Source organism: Zalophus californianus, chromosome 6 (assembly GCF_009762305.2).
Source record: "Zalophus californianus isolate mZalCal1 chromosome 6, mZalCal1.pri.v2, whole genome shotgun sequence".
Taxonomy (NCBI): Eukaryota; Metazoa; Chordata; class Mammalia; order Carnivora; family Otariidae; genus Zalophus; species Zalophus californianus.
This window is the reverse complement of record NC_045600.1, coordinates 146,205,406-146,228,214: the sequence shown is the minus strand read 5'-3', so window position 1 is coordinate 146,228,214 and position 22,809 is coordinate 146,205,406. Positions and strand designations below refer to the sequence as shown.

General features: G+C 64.6%; 2 protein-coding genes across 5 annotated transcripts in view; one reads left to right on the top strand and one right to left on the bottom strand.

Annotated features, from left to right (window-relative positions):
• TBC1D2B (TBC1 domain family member 2B) overlaps positions 1-10,897 on the top strand; it is a 61,476-nt gene extending 50,579 nt beyond the window's left edge. For all 4 annotated transcript variants that reach the window (XM_027571606.2, XM_027571604.2, XM_027571603.2 and 1 more), the window contains exons 11-13: positions 4,776-4,961; positions 5,110-5,231; positions 8,142-10,897. In XM_027571606.2, coding sequence (XP_027427407.1) covers positions 4,776-4,961; positions 5,110-5,231; positions 8,142-8,334 — 501 coding nt within the window. In that variant the 3' untranslated portion in view covers positions 8,335-10,897. The remainder of the gene's footprint in view (positions 1-4,775; positions 4,962-5,109; positions 5,232-8,141) is intronic.
• A 1,989-nt stretch (positions 10,898-12,886) lies between these two features.
• Positions 12,887-22,809, bottom strand: part of ADAMTS7 (ADAM metallopeptidase with thrombospondin type 1 motif 7) — a 44,309-nt gene continuing 34,386 nt past the window's right edge. Inside the window, exons 16-24 of the mRNA XM_035727841.1 lie at positions 22,529-22,670; positions 20,605-20,731; positions 20,041-20,254; positions 18,372-19,736; positions 17,348-17,500; positions 16,795-16,968; positions 16,558-16,704; positions 15,512-15,674; positions 12,887-13,250 (exon numbers count right to left, since the gene is read on the bottom strand). Of these exons, the coding sequence (XP_035583734.1) occupies positions 13,093-13,250; positions 15,512-15,674; positions 16,558-16,704; positions 16,795-16,968; positions 17,348-17,500; positions 18,372-19,736; positions 20,041-20,254; positions 20,605-20,731; positions 22,529-22,670 (2,643 nt within the window). The 3' untranslated portion in view covers positions 12,887-13,092. The remainder of the gene's footprint in view (positions 13,251-15,511; positions 15,675-16,557; positions 16,705-16,794; positions 16,969-17,347; positions 17,501-18,371; positions 19,737-20,040; positions 20,255-20,604; positions 20,732-22,528; positions 22,671-22,809) is intronic.

The window sequence follows — 22,809 nt, the reverse complement described above, 5'->3', positions numbered from 1 at the left end:
CACCGGGCTCCGCTGTCCACACCTCCCCCCTCCCCGCCACCCCCCGGGCTCAGCTGTTCCCGGACACAGCTACCTGCAGGGGCAGCTAAGTTGCGGTCCAAGAATGTCTGGGAACCTGGTGTGTCGTCTTGGGTTCTCCAAGAAGCTGAGCCAAGGCAGGAGTTGACGAGCCAGAGATTTCTGAGGGGAGGCACCTGTGAAGGATGAGCGGTGGGAGCGGGGAGGCTGGGGAACCCCCAGACCAGGGAAAGGAAGGAGGCGTGGGTGGGACGGATCTCCGAGGAAGTTTTGGCCAGGCCAGTGGGGAGTCCGCAAGCTGGGGCTGCCTGTTACAGGCATGCGTCTCGTGGGAACGGGCCGCGTCGGGGCCTGCCATGGTCACTTCCTGGCTGGGAGCAGCCGGAGGTAGTGCTGGATCCAGAGGGACGGCCTGGGGGCCACAGTCACCTCCCCAGCAGGAGATGTGAGCACAGCTCATGTCCGCTGCACCTGGAGCCTGAAGCCAGGGCCGGGCAGGGCATCGTGGGCGGGGAGAGCCCAGGGTTGTCCCCACGTGGGCAGTCCTGGCTCTGGACCAGCCCCTTGGACCCAGGCCAGGGCTCCCTTGGGCCAGGCTGGGGCCGCTGCCCCGCTGGCAGCCCTGCTCGTGGGCCTGACCTTCCAGGCCTTGCGGCCTCCAGCGTAACCCCAGCAAGACACCAGCAGGGGGCAGGAGGGAAGTGCATGTAGTTCTCGGCCCGCCCATCACAGGCACTGGCTGCCCGTGGCCTTGACTCCTCCCTGGCCCAGCTACTGTCTGGCAGGCCCCCCCATGCTGGGGGGACCTCCCTGCTCCAGCCTGGGGCGGCTTCCTGCCCTCACCTCTGGGCCACCTCACCACTAGCCACGTGGCTTCTCGGCTCTTTTGTCCTCATGTGACTGGTCCCTGCACAAAATCCTTCTGTCGTACACATTTAGGGTGGCGTCTGTTTGCCTGGCTGGGCCCTGAGTTCTGCTGTGTATGTGCATCTCTCGTCGTGGCCTCCGTTACCGCCTGCCCCCCACCCCCTGCGCCCCAGCCTGGACTCGCCCTCATGCCTCTCCCTCTGCGGCCCTGTGGTCACTGCCACCTGCCTGGCGGCTCGAGTACCTGCTCCCCCTCTGACCCCTGACCCCTATCAGGGCGCCACCGCTTCTGCATCACCGTGTGGCCTCCCCGTGTCACTTATGGGGTCCCCTGCTGGAGGCACAGACTGCCCCAGGACAGAACACTTGCCCCCAATAGCACCACTTGCTCCAGGTGGAGCTAACCCCCTCCCCAGGTCACTGTCCCCCGCTTGCCTCCCTAGAGAGCTTCTGCCCGGCCCGGGCTCTGAGCGCCCCGTCCTCTGTGCCCCACGCCGCCCCAAGCCCCCTGCTGTTCCTGCCGCTCTGGGGATGGGGACTCCCCATAAGCCTGCTTGTCCTGCAGCTGGTCAGCGGCCCTGACGTTCCTTCCAGGATCACCGGCCGCCGTGTGGCGAGTGGCTGAGCGTCGTGCACGCTCCGACCAGGGACGGGGAGAGCTGACACTCGGCACCAGCCCAGCCCGTGCCGGCAGTTGCACAAAACCACCCTGGTGAAGGCATCGTTGTCCCTGTTGTACTCGGGGAAAACTGGGGGTCAGGGACATGAAGCAGCTCTCCTGAGGTGCCCCCACCGTGGGCCCGGACCGGGGGCTGGGCCATGTCCCAGCGTCATGGGTGCCAACTGATCCCAGGACAGGCTCAGCTGGTCTCCCTGTGACCACGTCACTTTGCTACGTTACCTAGAGGCTCTTCTTGTCAGAATATTCTGTAAATTAGGAAATGAGAAGCCGTGGGAAGAGGCAGCAGTCACTGTCTGGTGGGAGTGAGGAGGCCAGTAAATTAAGTTCTGTGTGTCACAGACACCAGGGAGCTAACAGCTTTACAGACTCAAAATCTCAGATGACTGTGTTTCAGAATAAGAAGAATGAGGTCTTCATCTGTCTTAAATCCACTGAACCAGGCCCTCCCACCTATGAGCCGTGGAGCTTGGCCGCCTCACTCCACATCCCCGTGCCTCAGCTTCCCCAGCTGGAAGACCAGCATCATACTCCCCTCGTACGAGTGCTCCAGGTTGAATTTAGATGCGTTACAAGCTTACCCTAATGCTTGGATCGTAAAAACTCAATAAAACGCAGAAGGGCAAAGCCTATTTTAAGCATGTAGATTTAAGATAAAATTTGCATCACATCGTCACATAAACATAATCGTAAAGTCCAAGGAGATTGTTTTCTCCCTGACGGTAAATGTCGTGGGTGCTCACAAAGGAACAGTTATTAGGGAATACGAGATGTTCAGAAGAAAATGAAAATCCTGTGTTATTCTAACCCACACTCGAGACCACAGTTGGCACTGTGACATAGTTCCTTTTTGGTTTTTTTCCCCCAAATACATTTTAGGTACTCACGTTGGGGGCAAGACGTGTCCTAGCTGGTTCACACGCTAGCTCGAGCGTCTTCCCATGTCATTCTGTGCTGTTTCACCGCCGTGTTTGGTGGCCGTCACCCTCCATCGGGTGAACGCATGTGGCGTGTGTTCTCTCCTGCGGTGGGCTCCGTGTAAGGCCACACTGAGGGTCGGGGCAGCCGTGTGTGGCCAGCCCCCTGCGCCGTGCTTCACAAATCCCTGTCAAACTGCCACCATGGGCCAGATGCTCGCAGCCTTTCCATCTGTTCATGAGCTGAGTGCGTGTTGTGTGCCAGGACGTTGGCGGGCACTGAGGATACCGTCTTCCCACGTCCTCCTGAGCTCGGAGGGGTGGGGGCTGAACAGAGGCCCAAGGGCCATTCCCAGCAGGCTGCTCCACGCTGGGCCTCCTGAACGAGGCACCACCGGCCACCTGACTGGGAGGGCCCAGGTCATGGCTCTACTCCCGCTCTGGGGTCAGTTTGCTTGCCCTTCCTCTGCAGAAGGAATCCCGCTGCTGTCCCTTGTCCCTGCGGCCTGTTGTCCATCCCCCTTGCCCGTGCACAGCTCCTACAGCTCTGGCCGGAGCCAGGTGCAGAGTGTGTGCGGTTCAGGGGCCGTCATTGGACGTCCAGGCACCTCCTCTAGTGGGTGATGCTGACCCCGCCTGGTGACAGGAGCGGAGTTCCCGGGGAGACGGACCATGGGGGACAGACCCTGGGGATGTGTGCCCCGCCGGACGGTCGTCCAGCTTGCCCTGTGGGACTTTGTGCAGCTTTCCTGGGGGGCGCGGTGCGGTGCGGGGGGAAGGGGGCAGCTGGGGACACTTTAAAGGCGGCTTATATGCTTTTGTCTGTTGGGTCTTTAAGGAATATTCATTATAATTCATTTCAACCAGTTTACATCTTTGAAACTTTGTCTCTTGCTCTAGTCAGAGGGCAGATTGGCTAAAATGTATGTTTCCAACCTGATTCCTGTATTTTGTTGTCTTTTACGCACTGAGAAGATTTTATAACTCTTTAGAATCATTTTTTGTAAACAATGTTTTTGGCATTTTGTTATTTTGCCTTTTAAATTTTACAATTTCAACCAGTAATGCCTACTTGAATCTAATCATGCCCTTTAAAAAAAAAGAAAAAATACATTTTTGTTTGTTAAGGGTTCTATGATAAAGGAAAACTTCCAAAAAGGAGGAACTGTGGGCTTTTTAAAAGTTTCAGATTCTCCTAAAAAAAGAATCTTTTAAAATGTCATTTTAGGGGCGCCCGGGTGGCTCCGTCGGTTGAGCGTCTGACTCTTGATCTCAGCTCAGGTCATAATCTCAGGGTCATGAGTTAGAGCCCCGTGTTGGGCTCCATGCTGGGTGTGGAGGTTACTTTTAAAAGGTGTGGTTGTAGCGTGTTTGTGTAGATGGTTTCTCGTTATTTCAGACTTCCAGTAACCCCAAGCATCAGTGCACCTTTCATCCTATAGCTTGGCTGGTGTGCAGTTGAGAGTTGGTTCCAGTTTCTCTGGAATCGATTCCGAGGAGCCGTGTGGCGTCCCCGCGCTTTCCGGGTTTGTCTGGGCTGATGTTGGCTCTGGCGGGCAGTGCGTGGCTTCCTGTGTGGTGGCCTTGGGGCTCACGGAGCACTGGGGGCTCCTGACGAGGGTCAGACCCTCCCCGCGTGGCGGGCCCTTCCTCGCTGGTGTTTTGTACGCGTGGCTTGCTGTCCTCAGCGGCCCTGGCTGGCACCCGTCTGGCTCTGGGAGTGCTACCAACACCCCTCACCGGGGCCCTGACCACAGCGGACCCAACAGGCCGGGCATCTGGCTCCCCCATGCGGCTTCTCGCTCCTCCGGGGAAGCGGAGGGATGCCTGTGCCCAGCAGAGCACCATGGCCGATGTGGGGAGGAGGGCCAGAGCTCCTAGCTCGATGGTGGTTTGTACGTGGCTTGTGGTACCCCCACGGCAGCCGTGGGAGAGTGGGTGAGATGTGCCCCAGGCCACCCCGTGTGTAGGAGGTGGGGCCGCACCCTGGACCCTGGAGGCCACGCCCCCTCACCGCCCCCTTGCGCTCCCACACCCCGTAGGCGTCTGTGGGACGGACCTGTGGGAGGCGGTGCGGATGTCGCACCTCCTCTGGGGCCCAGGACTCGGCTCCCGCCCCCCGTAGCCCTGGATTGCGAGGGGGCAGTGAGGCTGACTCTTCCCCAGCTCTCTGTAGTCTCTTCTCGGGCGGCTCGAGGACAGGAGTGCGTTTCCGGCCGAGGCGCCCCGGGCGTGCGGGACAGTGGTGCCCGCGGCGCACGGACCCCACGCTCCCGCCCTCTGCTCCCCTGCAGGTGGACCAGCGGGTGTTCAGAGACCTCATGAGCGAGAAGCTGCCCCGGCTGCACACGCACCTGGAGCAGTACAATGTCGACTACACCCTCATCACGTTCAACTGGTTTCTGGTGGTGTTTGTAGACAGCGTCGTCAGTGACATCCTCTTCAAGATCTGGGACTCTTTCCTTTACGAGGGACCAAAGGTGGGCCCGCCGCTGGGTGACTGGGCAGGCCGCTGCACAGGGGCCAGCTCCCCGGGGACGTGGCGGGCCGCCGTGGGAGGGCCTGGGGCGCGGGAGGCCGCCGGGCGGAGGGCCTCCCTGCTGACGGACGTCCCCGTGCTGCCTGCAGGTCATTTTCCGGTTTGCCCTGGCGCTTTTCAAATACAAGGAGGAGGAGATCCTGAAGCTGCAGGACTCGATGTCCATATTCAAGTATCTCCGCTACTTCACTCGCACGATCCTCGACGCCAGGTGAGTCCTTGGGCGGGGCGGCCCCAGCTGCCTCTGCTCCCCGGAGAGCAGCCTTCCCGGGTGTGTGGTGTGCAAGGGGCAGTGGGAGAGGCTGCGGACACCCGGTGGCCTCCACCAACGGGGAACCAGGGTGGAGGACGGCTGGTCTTGATGCCACCGACATGCGTCCCACAGGCCGGTCTGTTTGTGTTCAGCAAGTGTTTCCCGAGCTTTCCTGGTGGGGCGGGCCGTCCGCCAGGCCCTGAGGGTGACGGGGGAGGGACAGGCCCTGACGTGAAGAACCCGAGTGGAGATGGTGGCCTGATGGGCTGGGTGCTGCCGTGGAGGAAGCCCGGGGCAGGACAGGTGGGGGGCAAGGCGGGGGGAGCGGGGCTGGGCCTTGTCCCCGGGGTGTCAGGCAGACAGGAGGGCTGGCAGCGGGGAGGAGGCCGGGGGGTCCGGGTGGCCTGGGGCGGGGCACGAGGTGCCCCCAGAGAGGGAGGGGGGCAAACTGGAGGGCAGGAGACGAAGTGGACCTGGGAAGACCCAGGACTGCGGGCCAGGCACCGCGTGTTGGGGGAGCATCTCCCCGCCACCCGCCCCCCCCGCAGGCCACACAGTGTCGCCTGTGCCGGGCCATTGTCTTGCATGTGCCCCGACCGCAGCTGGCGGCTGTTCTGGCCATGCTCCCACAGACCTGCCGCGGGTTGGGCAGGGGAGGAATATCTGGGGCTTATATATGCTTTCAAAGTTTTTATTAAAATATTTTATTTATTTATTTGAGAGCGAGCACAAGCAGGGAAGAGGGAGAAGCAGACTCCCCGCTGAGCAGGGAGCCCGATGCGAGGACTCAATCCCAGGACCCTGGGATCATGACCTGAGCCGAAGGCAGACGCTTAACGACTGAGCCACCAGGCGCCCCACTTTCAAACTCTTTGGACTGTAGCTCATAGGAAGGCTGCTCTGTCTCAGGACCTGGGATGCCCGTTCTGGAGTGTGTAGAAATGAAATAATTTGTTGAAATGTTTGTGGTTCTTGCTAAAGGTCTGTGTTAGATATTGAGGTTTTTGATTTCCTTTCGGTTATGAAATGCTTATTGCGACTCCCCACGCGGACTCCTCCACCCACTGATGTGTCACAACCTGCTTCCAACCCCCAGGGTCCCCGGTAAGCAGACAGGCGCCCCTCTCCGGGGCCGGCCCGTGAGACGCTGCGGGGCAGTATCCAGGCCTCAGCGCTGCAGGGCGCTGGTGTGGGGGCGAGCCCGGCCGCAGGCATCTGGGACCCGGGGCGGGAACTGGGGCTGAGGCCCCCGGGGGATGGGACGCTGGGAGCAGAAAGGGCTGACGGAGGCCACACCTGACTCCTAGAAGTCATTGCTATTTTTAGGGCCTCCCGCTGGGGAAGTGGATTTGTAGGGTATATTCCGGCATCCTGAGGTACCTGCAGCGGTGACCTAAGCCTCACCGTGTGGAGCCTGAGGGTGACGTTGGCCACTGAGACTCAGTCTGGGGTGAACCTCCAGGGCGTCCACTGACCTCGCACAGGGTCAAGGTTGAGAATGGCTTGGCAGCAGGGATGTGGGCGCAGCCGGCCCCTTGTCAGTGGCTCTGGGGCAGCTGCCCGGCTGTTGCCTTCAGGAAGTCGGGGTCCACCCTGGGACCCGGGTTTGCAGACGCCGTGACAGCGCAGACCCCAGGGTTTTAATAAGCTCCCGAGACCAGTGGTTCCGGGTAAGTAAGCGCTTCTCTGAGGAAGGAGGGAGAGGCTGTGGAGTTGCACGTGTTCAGGGGATGTCGGGTTAACAGGATTAAACCAGTGTCGAGTCAGGGCTCCTGGGTATTCAGCCTTAACTGACCACGGGACACCTGCTGGGCTCCCAGCCGGGCCTGCAGGGCAGTGTCCTGCTGTGCTCGCGGGGTGACCGGCCGCGGCAGCACCGGCCCACCGAGGACTTCGGGGCTTTCTGTGTTTGCCTCCTGTAGCGAAGTGGGGGCTGGACGCTCAGTCTCGGGGGCGTGCAGCCTGGGGCTAACAGCTGTGGGAAGCGGCCAGGCGCATGGGCCCTGGGCCCCAGGTCCTGGCTGGCACTTCCACTCCGCTCAGGCCAGGCCTGTTCTCCCGCACACCCGTGTTCTAGAACACTCCGGAATGTGCCCTCTGAAGCTGGCCTCTCTGACCTTCGTCCTCCTGCGGGAGAATGCTTTGGAGTCAGGCTGCGTGTAGGCGTCTGAGAAGTCGCCGGCTGACGTCAGGCCGGATAGCACCCCGGGCAGCCGGCGCGAGGCCTGGGGCAGGCCTCTTGGTACTGGAGGAACCGACTTCTGTTTTCAGCCCCCGGTGGCCACGGCTGACCCAGTTAGTGCTGGAACCCCTAGCCAGGCCTCGGGGCACATTCTGGCTCTGTTTTTGTTAAACTGCTGGTCAGCGGCCAGGGGCAAGTTAGCAGGGTCGGTGCCTGGACCTGCGGACGGTGGGAAACCCATCGAGTGCTCATCCGTCTCTGGACCATGTCCAGCCCTTGTCACGCGGCGGGCTGGGTCTGACCGTTCCCGCCAGGTGGGCTCCTTGCCCGTCAGTCCTAGGAAGCCTGAACCAGCCTCCTGCTGGTCCCGCTCAGGCACACCGGCCCTCAGCCGCCCAGCACATGCCAGGCGCTGTTCTGTCCTCACGGGGGTCGTGCTGGTAACCCCACACCCCAGGAGGTGGCACTGCAGTCCTCCCAACATACAGGGAATCAGAAGCCAGAAAGGGAAGGACCCTCACCTGCCCCACGGCACACAGCGAGCGTGGGCCCCCATCCAGGCAGTGGCTCGGGGCCAGCCCCGTAGCCTCTGCACGAGGGGGCTGACCTCCAGCTGACACACCTGCCCCAGGCCCCGTCCCGTGTCCTGCCGTGCTGACCTCTGTCCCCATCCTCTGTCCTGCCAGGAAGCTGATCAGTATCTCCTTCGGGGACCTGAACCCGTTCCCCCTGCGTCAGATCCGGAACCGGCGCGCCTACCACTTGGAGAAGGTGCGGCTGGAGCTGACGGAGCTGGAGGCCATCCGCGAGGACTTCCTGCGTGAGCGGGACACCAGCCCCGATAAGGGCGAGCTGGTCAGTGATGAGGAGGACACCTGAGTGCCCCCCACCCCGTGACACTGCTCTTGTCTTCACAACCAAAGCTGAAAGGATACACGGCAGACGGGTCTCTGCTCATCGGAAAGGCCGAATGTAATGCCCGTGGTCTCTGGCAGTCTGCTGGGCGGACGACCACGGCCACGCCGCACTTCCTCATTTCCACGCGGGGCGGGGTCCGCTCCGGGTACAGCCGTCTCCGTGCCCCGGCGGGCGGTGTCCGTGTCCCGTGTGACTTGTGCACCCCCAGGGGAACCGGCTGGCTGTTGTCGAGCCTGTTGACAGCATCTGTCTGGATCCTGTGGTTGGCTTGCACCCGGCGTCTCCCTGTGTCGCCCCCTAGGCCAGAGCGTGGCAGCTTTGGGTGGCGTGAGGTGAGCGAAGCAAGTGCCTCTGTGTTCAGAAATAGCCTGGAGAAAACCCACACCTTCCGTGCTGGTCGAACCACCGGCCATGCCCCATCTCTGGACTAGCTTGGGGAGGGGCTGGTCCTCCGGACACCCCACGCTCCCCGCTCGGCCCCAGCCGGTGTCGGCGCACTGCCGGGCTGTCCCGCCCCCAGCCCGCACTCCGCCCGGCACGGCTCCATGAGGTTCTGTGGTCTCTTCTCTCTGAGGAGTGACTCGTGGAATCACTCTGCGTAGGGATGAGAGTCCACAGAAGCCGTGGACCGCCGTCCTGCGAGGCAGGCCCACCTCGGGGGCAGGCCTTGGTGGAGGAGACAGAGGAAGCTTCTGGGGACGCCTTACAGGGCAGCAGTGAGGCTGCAGGGTGACGCCGTCGGCCCGGCTCCGGGGGCCTCCCCCACCTGCTGGGATGGCGGGGAGGCCGGCTGCCAGCACCTTGGTTTGGGACAAAGCTTTGGTGAGCTGTCCCGTTCGGGATCCCTCCCCAGTGCTGCCCAGAGGCATCCGCATTCTGGCAGCCGGCCTCCCCGCTCCCCGGGGTCAGCGTGGTCCTGGCTGTGGGGTCACCACTGCCTCCAGCAGGTCAGGCTGCCCACGCTGTTCGGCGGACTGGGAGTGCTCTCTTTTTAAAGCTCTGCTAAGAGGCTTTGCCCAGGGAAGGTTAATTTTGCTTCGTCCCTCAGCGGACCATCCCTGATCCACGTGTGGATGCAAGAGTGTTTCCTGGCACGGTGTTATCCAAATAGGAAAGAAACCATTTCACACGGAATTTTTACATGACTTGGAGAAATTGGAAGTAACCCCCAGTTGAAACGTATCAGACGCAGCCTAAGCGTTGAAGGAGTCCCCTGAGGAAGTGCATTTTCTGAGGACGGATGTTCTCAGTCCGTGCTTATCGGTGTCCCGGCTGGGCTGGCGTCCCCGCATACCACACCGAGCTCGGCTTTTGTGCTGTGAGGTTGGTTAGCCTGATCTTTCAGATAGCAGACGCGTTGCACCAGTGCTCCGGTGGGGGGGGGGTGGATGGCTGCTGGAGGTCGGCCTTAGGACGCGGCCTCCCTGCCATCGCAGACCCCTCCCTGCCCCAGCTCTGCGCGGCTCACCTGCTGGGGGACAGCAGTGAGGAGGCGCGGTAGGGTCAGACTCTACTTTCCAAGTTGACTTCCCCAGAACTGCCACATCCTGGGGTGAAAATGCTGTCTTTTGGAATAGGCTGGTTTTGTCGGTTTTGCCCCAAAAAAGACCTATCTTAAAAGCACCTGGATTGGGCCCAGGTGCCTGCCGGGTGTGGCTGGAGCCGTGGTTTCGGGGAGTGGCCAGCAGCGCCGTGTTGGTGTCCGCAGGCGGCTGTCCGCGACCGGGCAGTGGCTGTGAGAGCAGCGCGGTCGTGGAGAGGTGGATGGGGGACACTTTCCCGGAGGCCGCCCTGTCTCTGGGTGTGCAGAGGGCGGCAGGGATGCTTGGCCTGGCCCAGACGGGGCAGGATGCTGAGCCGCAGGCCATGCCCCACAGCCAAGGGCAGCTACCAGCTTGCACGTGGACGGGTTTTGTGTCTTACGGGCTGAACATCTGTTAATACTTTTGTATATTTTTCACTACAGTTTATATTTTTATAGACTATTTTTATCAAGGGTTTTTAGATTATGTATATCTATTTTATATAACGAGTTCTCTGTGAGCGGCTGTGTGTGAGCGAGAACCTGAGCAGCCTGGGTCACTCTTGGCTCCTGGGCCATCTCTGGCCCCCGGGCTTGCGTGCGCCGGCACGGCCTCCCGCGGCCTGTGGTCACGCGCACCGCCGTCCCACAGCAGCCGGGGCCCCCAGGGCTGGAACGAGTCTGCCTTCTTCCCACACTGTATCCATATAGGAAGTATTCTAGGCGAATCGCCAGTGCATTTTTTTTTTTAAACTGTTTGTATTCTTGCACAGATCCCCACCCCGGCTTTGTCCGGGGCTGTCCTCCTGCACGAGCCCTGGGCAGCTGGGCCCCGCACGGGGCAGCCCCTGCAGGCGGGAGGCTGGCTGCTGCCTCAGGGGGCTGCATGGGGGGCAGTGCCTGGTGACTTCCCCTGATGTCACTGCGGCTTCTCGGCTTCTGAGTTAAATTTTGGAACAGTCTTTATACTAAAAAGCCAAATAAACTAATTTGTATAATGTTCTGGTTTGAGATGCCGTTACAGTTGCTCCACCCCCAGGGCTCAGGGGGGGACAGGACTTCTGGGGGCGGGGGGGCTCCGAACTGCCAGCGGGCCCTTTTTGTTACACATTCTTGGTTTGTTCTGGGGTGTGTGGGATGCTTCCGTCGACCGTGCAGCCCTGGGAGCCAGAGTCAAGCTGCAGGTGAATGCGGGGGCACCGAGGTGAGCACTTTGGGGTCCCGGGCCTCAGCCAGGAGCTGGAGCAGCTCCCCCCACCCCACCCCACCCCAGCTGCAACGTGCCCTGCCTGAGTCACGGGCTGTTTGCCTCCTGTCTGGGCTGACCACTCCAGCCCAGCTGCCACTGGGGACACCATCCCCCTCACCCCCCATCGTCGGAAGAACACACGAGAATGATTAAGACCAAATGTCTTTCCATGGTGTGGGGGAGGGGGCTCCAGGGAGGATTCCCAGAGCGAGCACATAAGGACCTGCTGAGCCCGTCTCCTCCTGAGGCCGACTCACTGAGGCTGTGGGTGCCGGAGGTCACAGCAGTGGCTGAGCCAGGACTGGGACCCACATGCTCAGCGTGGGTCAGGGCCCAGAGGCAGAGGCCCCGTTCCGTGGAAGGGTTGCTGCCGTGGACAGCACGAGCCCTGGGAAGCCGTGACGGAGTGTGGGTCCCCAGGGCCTCCGTGGGCCACGGAGCTGTTGCAAACACAGGAAGGAAGTCTGATGCTCCTGCAGCCCCTGACGGCGCAGTGATCCTGGGGCTCTTGCAAGCCCTGGTGACTCGCCTTCCTGAGTGACCTCAGCCCTGCCTGCCTCTGCGTGAGCCACCGTGGGGCCGGCCTGGAGCCGTCTTCCTGCCAGGTCGGAAGGCTCAGCACGGGCGAGAGGGGGCCTCCAGGATGGCGTGGCTAGGGCCTCGGGCCCCAAGCCAGACCCACGCAGAGCCCTGGGCTTCTCGGGCCCCGTGGAGCGTGTTACTGAAAGGGGTTTGGGGTGTGAGCGGAGAATGGGAAGCCGGAGAGCAGCTCTGCCCTCCATCCCTTCCAGGTAGGGACTGGCCTGGGGACAGATGCTTGCGGATGGCTTTAACCTCTGCTGTGTTTTCTTGCTCTCAGTCCCCCGGGTGCGACTTTCAGTGATCCCCTCCCACCGAGCCACAAGTGGCCACATGGTCCTCATCCCACTACACAGCTCAAGGACCACCGTGCACATCACAGGCTGCATCCCCTGCAGGCGTCCACGGGGTGGGGGCCTGGACCTCTCTGACCCTCTGTGTCCCCCGTTTGGAGAAGGCGGATTCCACCTTCCAGGAGTAGGCCTGGGGAGCAGGCTCTAAAAGACATGGCTAATTCCCAGAGGAGGGGCTGGGCCTGGCAGGCTCAGGGCTAGCCTGGCTGGAGCCCAGGACCCTCTTGGAGCGCCTCCTGCCCATCTGCTGTCCACTGTGTCCACCGGTCTGACTCCATGGACGTAGGTTTGGCAGGCAGGACAGGGCTGTGGGGGGCAGGGGCTAGGTCGCACCTGGGCCGGGCAGGGGGACAGGAACCAGCTGCAACCAACCCACACATCTCAACACGGAGCCCATGTCGGGAAGGGACAAGCGGAGGCCCGGAAGGGGGTGGCCGTCCGCGCCTACCTGCATCATCACTCCTGGGGGGTTGCCAGCTCCACTGATCTCCTCCCCTTTGGTGCAGGTGAGTTAAGTGCTAGACCACTCACCGCCATCCCCATGGGGTCAGTCCCTGCTGGAGGCAAGGGCCTTGGTGCCCGAGGTGGGGTGTGACCCGCTCACCACGAAACCACAGGTCTCTGAGGCCCGGGAGTGGGGACGTGGGGGATGCAGAAGGAGCGTGGCTGGGACCAGCACTCCCCCGCCCCTCAAATGCAGCCCGCTAAGGACACCGGACTCCTCCTCGAGGAGCACGTGAAGAGGATGGAGGGCAGATCGGGCCTCAAGTTCTCCCGATGCAAGAGGCAACCAAGCTGCACGTTGAAACTGTAGGTGCTCGTTTATGTATAATAATAATAAAGGTTATGCAAACCGTTAAAATAAAAAAATACCTTTTCTTGGGGGAGGGGGCCCCAGCCCGCCACCAGCAGGCCAGGTTAGCACCTTCGGGGTGCAGCCCGTGGTCGGGCGTGAGGTCCGTGTGTCCGGGTTGGGGGGTCGGCGGACCCGTGCAGCCTGGCCCGGCTGGGGTGGCTCAGCGGCGGGCGATGCGCTGATGGCCGCGGGAGGGGGCTCCGTGGCCCAGAGGGGGGCAGGAGCGGCAGCACTGGGTGTGGACAGCAGGCAACTGGCATCGGCCCAGCAGACGCAGAGTCTCACAGAAGCCGAAGGGCAGGCGGTCCCGCTCACAGCCTGCGGCAAGGCAGGGGGGGCCCTCAGGATGGAGCCCACACCTGCACCCCCAAACCTGCACCCCCCCGCGCCCGTAGCCCCCCGCGCCTGCACCCCCTGCGCCTGCAGCCCCCGTGCATTTGCACCCCCCAGCACCTGCACCCCCCCGCGCCTGCAGCCCCCACGCACCTGCACCCCCAGCACCTGCACCCCCCGTGACCCTGCACCCCAGCACCTGCACCCCCCGCACCTGCACCCCACAGGGGGCTGCCCGCCACCCCAGGGCCTCAGGTCCCCAGCTGTTGCTAGCCTTGTCCCACCTGCCCACCCAGGTCTCTGGGGACCCGGCCTGGCTGCACTCTGCCTTCCAGAGGAAAGTCGCGGGGACCCCCACACCTGACCACCTCAAGTGCTCAAGAGAAGTCAAAGAGCCTGCCACCCCTCCCATGCCTGCTGACCCTCAGTGCCCCTGACAGGTCCTGGTGTCAACGGAGGCCCCCTGTGCCTCCTGCCCGCCTGCAGTGGAATCGGCCCCCTGACCCCGACACCTGTCCTGCCAGGTCTCCCTGATTCCCTGCAGCCACCTGGGTTGGACTCAGCCTCAGTTCCGGGTCACAGAGTCCCATGGGGCCAGGCCCCTAGGCCCGGGCCCTGCGGCCTGAGTACAACCCAGGCCTCCTGAGGAGGGACGGAGGAAGGCTGCAGGCGACTTGCGTCCAAGGCTGAGGCTTGGCTGGCCCTCCCGCCCTGTGCTTATCGGAGCTATTTGGGGAAGCGGTTTGCTTCCCACCACCTGGCCGTGCTCCCACTGCTGCGGCCAGCCACCAGCTGCCCAGCTCGCTCCAGCAGACGTCCCGGGGCAGGAGGAGGGAAGAGGGCAGTGGACGGCCGCGGGCCTGGGACATCCCCCTGGGCCCGGCAGAGGGGAGGAGGCAACAGCTCTGAGCTGCACATCTGCGGGCCTGCATCCTGTCTGCATGGTGTGACCTCATGCAAGCTTCTTAACCCTGGGTCGGGGGGGCAGTTCCCTCCTCTGTTCATACCCCCCACCTCCGCAAGCGGATGTGGGTCATGCTAAGTCAGCTGCTCACCGTGGTGACCGCACACCCTGGAGTTTCCAGGCTTTAAATGTCTTGCCATGTAGCTCCACAAACTATCAAAACATCCTGGGGCTCCGGGGTCTTGGGGTCCGAGTCCCCTCCCCGCGCTGGCCTCCACCCCGAACACCTGACTTGGGACGGCTGGTGGTTCCGCCCTCTAACCCCTGACCCAGGCCCCTGCCTGCGGTCCACCCGACCCCCAGAGACCTGGTCTCAGTTCCCAGCAGACACCACAGCTGCCCGAGCCCCCATGGCCCCGAGCCCAGTGTGAGGGGCAGTGAGGAGCCGTAGCTGGCCTCTGTGTGGAGGCAGGTGCTGTGGAGGCTGCGGCTGGGAGATCTGACGGGCGGGGCCCTGAGGCCGTGGGATTGCAGGAGGCCTGGGCAGCATGGCGTGGCAGCCGCTACTCTGGGCCTGGACCGGGGCTGCCCAGAGCCAGCAGCTGTCAAGAAGGCAGGTTGGGGGGGAGTCTCCGAGGCGCTGACGGCCAGTCGGAGGACCGCAGGCTGTCCTCGGAGCAGGGGGCAGCGGCTGAGAGGCACAGAAGCTGCTGCGGCCTCCCTACTGACACGGGGCCCTGGGCTCTCTTCCTGACCTCACGGTGGCTGACCGCGTTGACGCAGTGACCACCTTCCCCCCCAGCACCTCGCTTCTGCTCCCCCCACCCCTCCCCAGGCTCTGGAAGGGGAGGCCCAGACGGAAACAGCCAAGGCCACCCAGCTGGGAAGGGGGCCCAGGTGTGACTGCAGGGCCAGCTTCCCGTGCTCAGCACCGCCGGGGAGGTGTGCGCGCCTGGGTCCACGGCCACCTCTGGCTCGGGCGCTTCCTCCAGGAGGACACAGCTGGCCGGAAGCAGCCAGCCAGACCCTGGCAGGGAGGCCGTTTCCTGCAGCCTCAATGCACACACCGCACACCCCTCCTCCAGCCAGCGTGGGGGCCGGGGCTCATCCCGGTGTGGCCTCGCTCGGCGGGTCACGGAGACCCAGGGGGAAGAGGAGCTTGCTCGAGGTCACAAAGCAACCTGGGGGCACGTCCACTGCCTCCCCACTTCCTGCGCCAGAGAGGGGTGCCCATGGGCCGCCGTGGGGCTGGGCCTCACAGTCCTCAGTGGCTGATAGTTCGAGGATCCCGTGTCCCGCTGCTCTCCCTGCCCCGACTGCCCGCACGGCGCTGCGGACTCACGTGGCGCCTCAGTGAGCTCACAGTCCTGGGTGCCACACGGCCGGGAGCTCTCTGGCCAGGCCTCGTGGCCGCACTGCTCGCTGTCTCCCTCTGGCAGCCCCGTCTGGGTGTTGACGCACTGGACCAGGCGTCGCTGCACGCCCCCGCCGCAGGGGGCTGAGCACTGTTCGGAAGGGGGATTGGTGAGGGTCCACAGGAGCACCCGCAAGGGTGGGGAAGCCGCCAGCCCCTGACGCGGGGCCGGGAGGGCCTGCCACGGCCCCTGGGCCACCAAGGGGAGGTGGCGGCAAGTTCCTCCACCAGGACCCTCCTTCCTGAGTCAGGCTTTATCATCGATTAGGATGAGATGTTGTAAAAGGCCCGAAAAATAGGTTTAATCTCTGGCACCGGTGTCAGACCGTGGGCGAAGTGTCTACTGCTCTGCTCTGTGTATCCTGCACGCCCATTTTCCGGGTGAGAACACAGGCCAGCAGGTGAGGCCGCCTGCCCAGAGCCGCTCAGCAGACGGGGCGCAACTGCGGAGCTCCAGCAGGCCCGGCAGGAGGGTGTCCTGCGCCTCGCTCGCCACAGCAGCCCCTGCTTCACTCCCTAAACACTCAGGTCCTTCCTTCCTGTGCCAGGACTTCCCACTTGCTGTCCCCTGGCACCTCTGCTTCCAACCGCTGAGTCCCACAGGCCTCCCCCCTGCACCACCACCACCACGCCTTCCCCGAGCCTCTGCTTCCAACCGCTGAGTCCCGCAGGCCTCACCCCTGCACCATCAGAACGCCTTTTCGGAGCCTCTGCTTCCAACCACTGAGTCCTGCAGGCCTCACCCCTGCCCCCCCCCCCAACCCAGGGCCTTCCCCGACATCCCAGCACCCGCCTGTTTCCTTTCATCCCTATCTCCCCAGCAGGCCGGAGCTTGGGCAGGGTGGGGACCCCGTCTGGCCACCCCCCGCATCTGCAGCGACCAGAGAGCCTGGCGCAGGGCACAGGACGATTCCCTCTTGAGGGAGCGGAGGGCTGAGCGGGGGGCCCCGTCCCTCGTCCGCACACTGGCTCACCTGGCTCCAGGGCCCCACCACCCACTGCGTACAGGGGTGCGTGTTGCAGGGCCGCGTGCTGTTGGGTCTCAGCGCCTCCTCACAGAGGCCCGGCTCCGGGCAGGTCACCAGACGGTGCTGCTCACCCCCACCGCAAGCCTCCGAGCACTGGAAGGGTGGGATGGGCAGGGAGAGGAGTCGGGGCGTGGCCAGGGTCTGAGGACACCCCCACCCCGTCCCTGGACCCCCAGGTCTCACCTCCCTCCAGGAAGAGATGTACCAGCTGAGGCAGGGCTGCACCCCGCAGGGACGGCGGGCGGGCGGCATGGCAGGCCCCGGCTGGCAGTGGAAGGGCCGCAGTGGCCGGAGGTCCTGTGTGTCCACACACTGCACGTCCCGCACCGAGGACCCTCCGCCACAGCTGCGGGAGCACTGCAGGCCAGGGGCACGGTGTGAGCAGACCCCCCCACGCGCACGGCCCCGCGACGGGGTGGCTGGGCAACAGCGGACGGACCCCCACCCCCACCCCGCCCGGGAGAGCCGGCCAGCCTTGGGCCGCGGGCGTGGGGCCAGGGGCAGCCACCGCAGGCGACAGGTGGACAGGGAGGCACGAGGGACGGCGGGGGGACGATGAAATCCCGGGCGGCGGGGAGGCAGGTTCAGAGAAAAGGACGCGGCCAGCAGCTAAGGGCCTGCGGCAGGGAGAGGTGAGGACGCAGCGGGACGAGCCCAAGGACGGCGGCGCAGAGCGGCCCCCCAACCTGCACTGGGGCCCGGGCGGCCCGGCTGGCACCCTGAGGCCCCCACGCACCTTACTCCAGTTGCCCGTGTGCCAGGCGGCGCAGGGCCTTAGGTGGCAGTGGCGGGCAGGTTGGGGCCGGCCGGCGGGCGCGCAGTCCTCCTCTCGGCCCGAGCTGCAGTGCACAGGCCTCCACATGGCACCCAGCCCGCAGGTGGTGGAGCACTGGGGGCCGGGGCACAGGCGTGAGGGTGGGCATGTCCCCACAACCCCCAGCCCCACGGCCAGGCGCTGCCCATCGAGGGGCGGGGACCGTGCTGGAGCCAGAGCCTCGCCTTCCCCATCTGCAAAATGGGCTCCTCCGCCCCCCTCCCAAGGAGACAGAAGACAAAAACACCTCCGCAAGCATCTGTCCCTGCTCACGGGACACAGGAGGTGGCCCAGCTGTCCTGCCCAGACTCGCTGCTCCCCACAATCACCTATGAAGGGAGTCTGGATCCCTCGCTGAGTCCCTGCCTGTCCCTCCCCACCCCAGAATGAGAGGTCTGAACACCACTTCCCCAGGGACAACGCAGGGGCACCGGTCAGCCTCTGTCCATCAAGTTCAGACCCTTGCTGGCCCCTGACTGGAAGGGGGAGGCGCTGATAGTGGGGGGTTGGGGGGAGGCCAGGCAATGAGGGCCTGAGTAGCCCCTGGAAGAGCCAGGCTGAGCCCGGGGGAGCCCGCTAGGCTTGGGGGCCACAGAAGCAGCTTTCCCACCAGCACAGCTGCCCAGGGGAGGGCCCTGCCCAGGAGCACACAAGCCAGAGTAGGAAGGACGTGGCTCCTGGCTGCCCCCCGTTTGTGCCTGCCCCGCCTTCCCGGCAGCCCCCCGTGCTGCTCAGGCATGGGGGCCCCAGAGACTGGCAGATGGGCCCTCGTCCCACCTTACTGCTCAGATGGGAACCTGAGGCTGACAAGGCAGAATGCCCCAGGGGCACATGGAGGGCAATAGGACTGATTTGGGGTCACGGGCTGCCAGTTCCCAAATCCCAGAATCCCCATGTGTCTGGGAGGCGGGGCCCGTCTCCAAATGAGGACACCCCAGCCCCTTACCTCACTCCAGCTGCCCACCTCCCAGCTGGCATTTCCGGCAGGTGGCAGGTCCTTGGCCAGGCCGGGTTCCAGAGGCTGGGCCTCGGGGACTCTGCTGCTGTTGGCTGAACTGTCCCGAGCTGGTGTGGGCAGCGGCGCAGGGCTCGGGGGCACCTCTGAGCCGGGGGCTCCCGGCTGGCCCACAGGTCCTGGGCCCGGGCCCCAAAACATGTGCTCGAGGCCAGGGGGGCCTGTCTGAAGGAAGGTTCCTGGCACGGCCGCGGTCTGCAGGTCCCAGGGGGCTGTAGGGGTGGGAGTGCCCAGTTCCGGGGGGCTGTCCCTGCCCCAGGTCACTGGCAGAGCAGCTGGGGGAGGAGAGGGGGAAGGAGCTCCCCCAACTGGGGGCCACAGCTCAGTGTCCACAGGGCCCAGGCCACCTTCCAGAACGGGTTCCCAGGCCACAGTCCCCGCCTTCCACGGATCTCCTGCGTCGGGATTGGGGGGGCCGTGGCTGGTGCTGAGGGAGGGCAAAGGGGGCGATGTGGGGCAGGGTCCTTGGGGCAGGCCGGTTGCTCTGCAGTCGAAGGCTCCCTCCTCATCCTTGGAAAGCTCGTTGGCCCCCTGCCAGTGCGGAGGAGGTGGCCGGCTCTGGCTGGCTCCACCTCCCGGGAGCCTGTTTCGGCTCCCAGGGGCAGCAGGTGTCTCCATGCCCCCGACTGAAGCAGGGGGCCAGGGCCAGCTGGGGAGCCCCAAGTCTGGGGCCCCGGCAGGGGCGTCTTCCTCTGGTAAGAAATTGACCAGGGGGTTCCCAGGGGTCTGCTCTGAGGGCGGGGCTGGAGAGAGGACAGCCCGGCTGGGCCAAGGGGCAGGGGACCCGTCTCCCAGTGCCCCCTCCTTTTCGGTGCCAGGAGGCTCTGAGGCTGGCAGGGGGGTGCCTGCGGGGAGCTCAGCAGGACTGCTCAGGGGTGGGGGCGTCCAGCCCCCCGCACCCGGCAGGGCTGGGTCGGGCTCCCCGAAGGGCCCGTGGGACAGGTCCTCGTGGAAGTTAATGAAATTGTAGTCGTAGTAGAAATCGTCAACAAACACAGGCCCCGGCGGGCCCAGCTCAGGGTCCTCCTCGATGGCATTGCCCATGCTGGCCAGCTCAGGTGACGAGGGGGGCAGAGGCTGTGGGGCCAGGCGCGGGGGGATGAAGTCGATCTCATTGAAGAGCTCGCGGCTGGAGGAGCCGCTGCCTGAGCCCTCGGGGTCCAGCGCCCGGGGGCAGGGCGGCAGGGAGCAGGCCGCCTTGCTGGCCGGCCGCTGCGCCTCATCGCAGGGGATGCCGGTGTTGTCGGTGCAGAGGACGCTGCGGTGCCGAGCGGCCTCCCCGCACGTCGCCGAGCACTGCGGGGGAGAGCAGGCTGAGGGGCGCAGACCAGGAGAGGCCGGGGCCGAGCGGGTTCCCTGGCCCTGCCGATGTCAGACGAGAGGCCTCCGCCAGCCGTCTCCCCCGTCCAGCTCCAGACCGTGGCGGTGGCGGCTCGCCAGGGCGCCCTAGTCCCTGCGGCTCCGGGAATGCCCCAGCCTCCCCGCACTGTGGTACCTGGCAGTAGGGGCTCTCTGAACACCGTCTCCACCTCCCCATAGCCCAAGACCGATGGCGGAGCCGGGGGCGTGGGGGGCGGGCCCCTCCTGTCCCGACACTCACCTGAGACCAGTTCCCCACGGCCCAGGTGGCCGGACAGGGCACATCGCGGTTGCAAGGGGTTTCGGCGGGGGGCCGGGGGAGGTGGGCGCAGGCGGGGGGCTCCAGGGCACTCTGCTCATCCAGCCCCACGCTGCGGACGCAGAGCACAGCACGGCGGGAGAGGCCCCCAGACCCACAGGAGCTGGAGCACAGCCGCCACTCCCCTACCCACCACCTGCCGGGCATACAGGCCACGTCAGCGCCGGGCTGGCCGGACGGCTGGGCACTCGGGGGCGCGGCAGGGTCAGGGCTAGGCCCAGGGACGGGACGCGGTCCCCTGTGTTCCTGCCAGCCTCACACCTGGGGGAGCCGGGCAAGTCCCAAGCACGTCCGAGCACACGCGCCCTGGGACGTCCCAGGCTGGTGCTGGCTGCCGGGGGGGCGGGGGACGCAGGCCCAGGCCAGGGTAGGGGCAAGCAGGGCCTGGGGCTTCGGCCTTGGGAAGAGAGGCCCTGCCCTGCTCCATCTGCCCCTCTGTGGGCCCCGGGAGTCAGGAGCCTGGGACAACGAGCAGGGTGGACTCACCGGGCCGGGCAGGGCTCCTCGCTGCACTTCCTCTGGCGGTCATCCGGCCGGCCCAGGGGGTCACAGTGTCTCTCGTCCACAGGCCCCGCCTGTCGCTCAGTGCAGTGCACGCTCTGCCTCTGCATCCCTGGGGGCCACGGGGGCTCAGCCTGGGCCTGGCACCTAGGGTGCCCCCTGCCCAAGCTGCGCTGCACCCCAACACAAGGCCACACCCACTCTGCTAGAAGCTCCCAGAGCAAGGCCTCCCTGCCCCCTCCTCGCTGTCCTCCCGGCCTTCACCACTGGCCCTGGAGCAGCAGAATGCAGGCTCGGGGCACGGGGGCCAGCCCCTGGCTTCCCAGCTGGGAGGCCTTGGGCAGCTCACTGGGCCTCTCTGAACCTCAGTGTCTTCGACTATAACAGTGATACCTGCCTCAAAGCCACCAGGGAGTGAGTCCAACATGGGGTCATGCAAATCCAGCCCCAGCCTGAGCGCCACCCCCCCAGCAGCGTCCGTGCTCAAAAAGGGGAGCAGCGGGGAAACTTGTCAGTTCCCTTCCCCCCCCGCCCCCAGCAGACATCCCTCTCCAGCCCCGGAGCCCAGGCTACCTGTGTCACTCTTCCCCTCCCCCTGCCACCGTCTGCCTCTGGGCCTTTGCACAGCTATGCTCCACACCTTCCCCATGCACCCCCACCCCATCTCCAGCTCTGCCTTCACCCCTGCCTCCCTCGCAGCCCAGAAGAGTGGATCTCTTCCACCTGAGCCTGCCACCTCCTATCCACTCTTCCCGCCCCGCTAACAGAATTCGGGTTCTGTGCAGGGTACCCACGGGCCCTGCGGAAAACACCCCCCACTGTGGTGCCCGTGCACCGAGGGAGGTCCGGGACACAGTCCTTCTAGGGAAAAGAGGGCACAAGTCCCCCCGGGGGTCAGCCCCTGGCCCCTTCTTCTTCCTGCCCGGACCACTGGAGGCCAGGAGGGGGCCATCTCGACAGGTATGAGGGGGACTCAGTGATGGGAGGAAGGTCCTGGGTCCCTAAGGAGCATCCTGCCAGCTTGGATTCCTACTGCTGGGGGCAAACAGCCCCGGGCCGCACCAGCCAGCACAGGCCAGGAGCCGCACCCGCAGCTCAGCACGCCCCTCACCCATCCACCTGTGGGCCCCCCCTCGTGGAAAGACAAGTCCCGAACCTCTAGTTTGTCCAGATTTGCTTTCACGTTTGTAAATTTAGAGATGCTTATATGGCACAGAATATTTTAACAGCTTTTGAAGATTTCTGCCAAGGTTCAGGGGGCGGGTTTTCATGCTATCATCATACGGTCATTTTCGGGGACATTCAGATGTCTGTCCCAGATTCCTGATGCTGAGCTCCCTGGACACTGAGGGGCAGGGTCGGGGCGGGGGGGCGCCTGACGGAGCCGCATGGAGAGTTAGTGAGGTCCTTCTGCGTGTCCTACAGGCCACTGGGCACAGAGGCTCAGAGTTGGAGCGGGGACAAGCTTGGCGTCCTGGCTCCGTCCTCCCTGAGCGGGGGGCTCCACAGCCTGTCTGCAGCACGCGCCTGAGGAAGCAAGGAGCCCATGCCCCCAGGGGCCTCGGGTCAGGCTCCGGGAGTACGAAGGGGTCAGTTCTCCGGCAAGGAGCCGAAACACAGGTGTGAGTCCAGCTGGTGCCTCTCTGGAGGCAGAATGCCAGCCGCTGAGACACAGTGAGCACTCCCCGTGTGCCAGACATGGTGCTGGCCGCATCCCTGCCCCGTGGACCCATGAGACACGGCTCTCGGCAGCCCCACTCTAGACCTGGGGCCATGGGGGTCCGGAGGGGCAGCACTCCAAGCTCGTGGTGGCTCCCCAACCAGCAGTGAGCTGCAGGTGGATGATGGGCACCACTGCCCAGAGATACAGGCCCTGGTGGGCAGCAGCTGTGCCCGCCCCTGTCCTCACCTGTGCCACAGGTGACCGTGCACTTGGTCCAGGGCCCATAGCTCCAGGAGAACTCGGGCGGCTCAACCTGGCTGTGGCCGTCCGCCTCCCTGTGGATGGTGTACTCGTAGCGCACCCCAGGGTTGCTCTCCTGGAACAGCAGCTGGGGGGGGGGGGGGCAGGCGGATGGAGGCCCTGTGAGCACAAGGTGTCCCCTCCACCCACCCGTGCAGCCATCCCCCAAGGAGCCGACCCAGCTCCCTCCGGGACCTGGGGCTGCACTGTGGCAGAGGCCCCTGGGC